The 2,621-nt window shown below is 33.7% G+C and overlaps 1 protein-coding gene across 1 annotated transcript in view; it reads left to right on the top strand.

The window, feature by feature from the left end:
• Positions 1-396: 396 nt before the first annotated feature.
• LOC107436856 (chymotrypsin B-like) overlaps positions 397-2,621 on the top strand; it is a gene marked incomplete at its 5' end in the record, with an annotated part of 18,350 nt that continues 16,125 nt past the window's right edge. Inside the window, 1 exon segment of the mRNA XM_071182137.1 lies at positions 397-634. Within this exon segment, the coding sequence (XP_071038238.1) occupies positions 397-634 (238 nt within the window).

Here is a 2,621-nt window from a genome sequence, read left to right as displayed (position 1 = left end):
GCTTCAAAAAATATATAAATAGTCAATAACAAACGACATGTTTCAAGCGTTCAAAAACAGGCGCTCATTTTTTTAAGACTTGCCAGACGTGAATTCTCATTCACGTCATGAAATGACGTCATGAAAAATTTTATCATTCATGAGAATGATAAAATTTTTCTCCATTTTCCGTTCGCAACTTTTCGTTCTAATTTTAATCACTTTTGCTTCTTTTCATTCACGTCAAGACTTGAAAACGGTCACCTGGTTGTGAGTGCTTGAAACATGTCGACTGTTATTTTCAATTTTTATACTTTTAAAGCGAATGAGTTTTTAATCAAGTTCTACCGAATTGTACAAACCATGTCTCAACAAGAAAAAAAAAGGAACAAATAAACTTTTATTTATTCTTTACAGAGGATAAAACTGAAATTTTTAGATTTCGATATTGACCCATCAAGGGGTTGCTCTCAAGACCAGCTCGCTGTGTACGGAAAAGACAAGAGATCTGTTATGGGTGTTTTCTGTGGTTATGAATTACCAAAGCCCATTCTTTCGAGTAGAGGGGAAAATGAGATACGACTTCAGTTCCAGACAGATTTCATGGGATCGGGAAGAGGTTTCAAGATTCAATACGAGTCGTCACCCTACTTCAGTAAGTTTTTAGTTTTAATAACATCTTACAACAAGCCAGAACTCAACTTAATTCAATGACGTTGGCATTTTAAACTTCATTTAAAAACTTGTATAAATGTAGTCATATGATTTAAAATACTCATCATAACTTCGTGTTAAGTCAGCAACAAAACAATTTTTTGTGTCACAATACAGCTTTTAAGCGTAACGTATTGTTACGAATTCGTAAATATGTATATAATTTCATGAATTTTTTGTTTTGACATGAGGCTAAATAACTTAGATGGACCCTAAATAAAGAGTTTAATTAGAAAATTTGCAAGAAAGTCACAGAATTCTAACGCAATTTAGAAGGAAAATAACGCCTAATGTATTTCTTATGGAAGACTCGGTTTGGCGGCATTTTTGCAGACTTGGCAATTTTACCGTCTTGACGGCACTTGGTTCCATTTTTGTCTAGAATAGCGTCGAAAATACCGGGGTTTATCGCCAATCTTGTACAAATAGGAGTGTGCCTCACAGAGAAGTAGAGTGCCGTAGTCTGCCCTAGACTGTAGTAGTACACTGACCTGAGTTAGTAAAGCCTGGGTGCCACACTAATATTTGAACTTATATTGAGAACTTGAAACAGCTGTGTTTTCTGGAATATTCTGCTAATAAGTTTTTGGAATCTTAAGGACTGTTTCATTCATCTAAAATGGAAACGAATCCCTATGTTCAGAACAGTAAAAAGAAATTTCGGCTACAAAAAAAATATTATTTTTTAATAACAGATAGGATCATGATTTATACTACCAATTAATTTAACACTTTAAACCAAAGATTGGGAATGTTTGACGTGTTCTTTTGAGCTGCTTTGTTTATTTTTCAAAATAATAATATTTTTATGTTAATTTCAGTCTAAATTTGTTTTAAATTGTTTTTAGCCCTTTTCTACAGCTTTATTAACGTGCGTGAAGTGATATTGGTTTTTCCTTGACTTTAGTACTTCAATTTGCAAATGCGCCAATCCAACATGGCGACATTCTTGCATTAGTGAAGCGAAGTACTTACGTTTTGACATTTCTTGTGGAAACTGGGGAGCAAGATGGCAGACTGTGAGGATGATGCGTTTTACTCCTCTCTTGAAACGTATTCTAATATTGTAGAAAATGCCCTTCTCTCTAAATGCAATATGAATCAACAAATGCGTGAAGATGCTAGGAAAGCGTTGGGTGAGTTGAAATTTCTTGTTACAAGACAATTTGAGAAAATAAAGTCTGTTGTTTATCGTGAAGTTTGCAAAGAAAATGTTGCGAGTTATGTTCAAAAAAAGTTATACAGCGAAGTAGTGGCGTCGTCATCGGTTGTTAGTAAACAGAGTAAGGGGAATTCATCAAATTGTGCTCTTTTAATATCGGCTGAAAATTGTAAGTCGGAGGAAGTTAAGAAACTTTTTAAAGCACAGATAGACCCTAAAAAAGATAAAATAGGAATTAAGCAAGTTAAAAGTGTTTCTGAAGATAAAATTTTAGTTAATTGTGCTTCTGAAGCTGACAGAAATAAATTATTAACGAGCATTGAAACAAATTCGGAAATTTTGAAGCCAACTTTTCCTAAGCGAAAGAATCCTACGTTGTTAATTAAAAATGTACCAAATGATATAGAAAATTCACAAATATTAGAGATTATTCGTGAGCAGAACCCAGAAGTTTTTGATTCTGATGAACATTGGAACGAGTCAAGGATTCGTTTTGTTTTGAAAAAATTCCAACATGCTCGATCTGTTATTGTGGAGGTGCATCCAAAAGCTCGGAAAAATATGATTACCTTGGGATCTTTGAAAATTATGTGGAACATGTGTAGTGTTGAAGATTTCGTAGTTATTAATAGGTGTTTTTCATGCCTCGGCTATAATCATAGATCTATGGAATGCAGAAATAAGTTGTCTTGTTATTTTTGTGCCGGTGAGCATAGAAGTTCAGAGTGTAAAAATTGTGAAAATCAAGTTTGCGTAAACTGTATTA

Source organism: Parasteatoda tepidariorum, chromosome 6, assembly GCF_043381705.1.
Source record: "Parasteatoda tepidariorum isolate YZ-2023 chromosome 6, CAS_Ptep_4.0, whole genome shotgun sequence".
In the NCBI taxonomy this organism is placed as follows: domain Eukaryota; kingdom Metazoa; phylum Arthropoda; class Arachnida; order Araneae; family Theridiidae; genus Parasteatoda; species Parasteatoda tepidariorum.
This window is presented reverse-complemented; position numbering and strand designations above follow the sequence as displayed.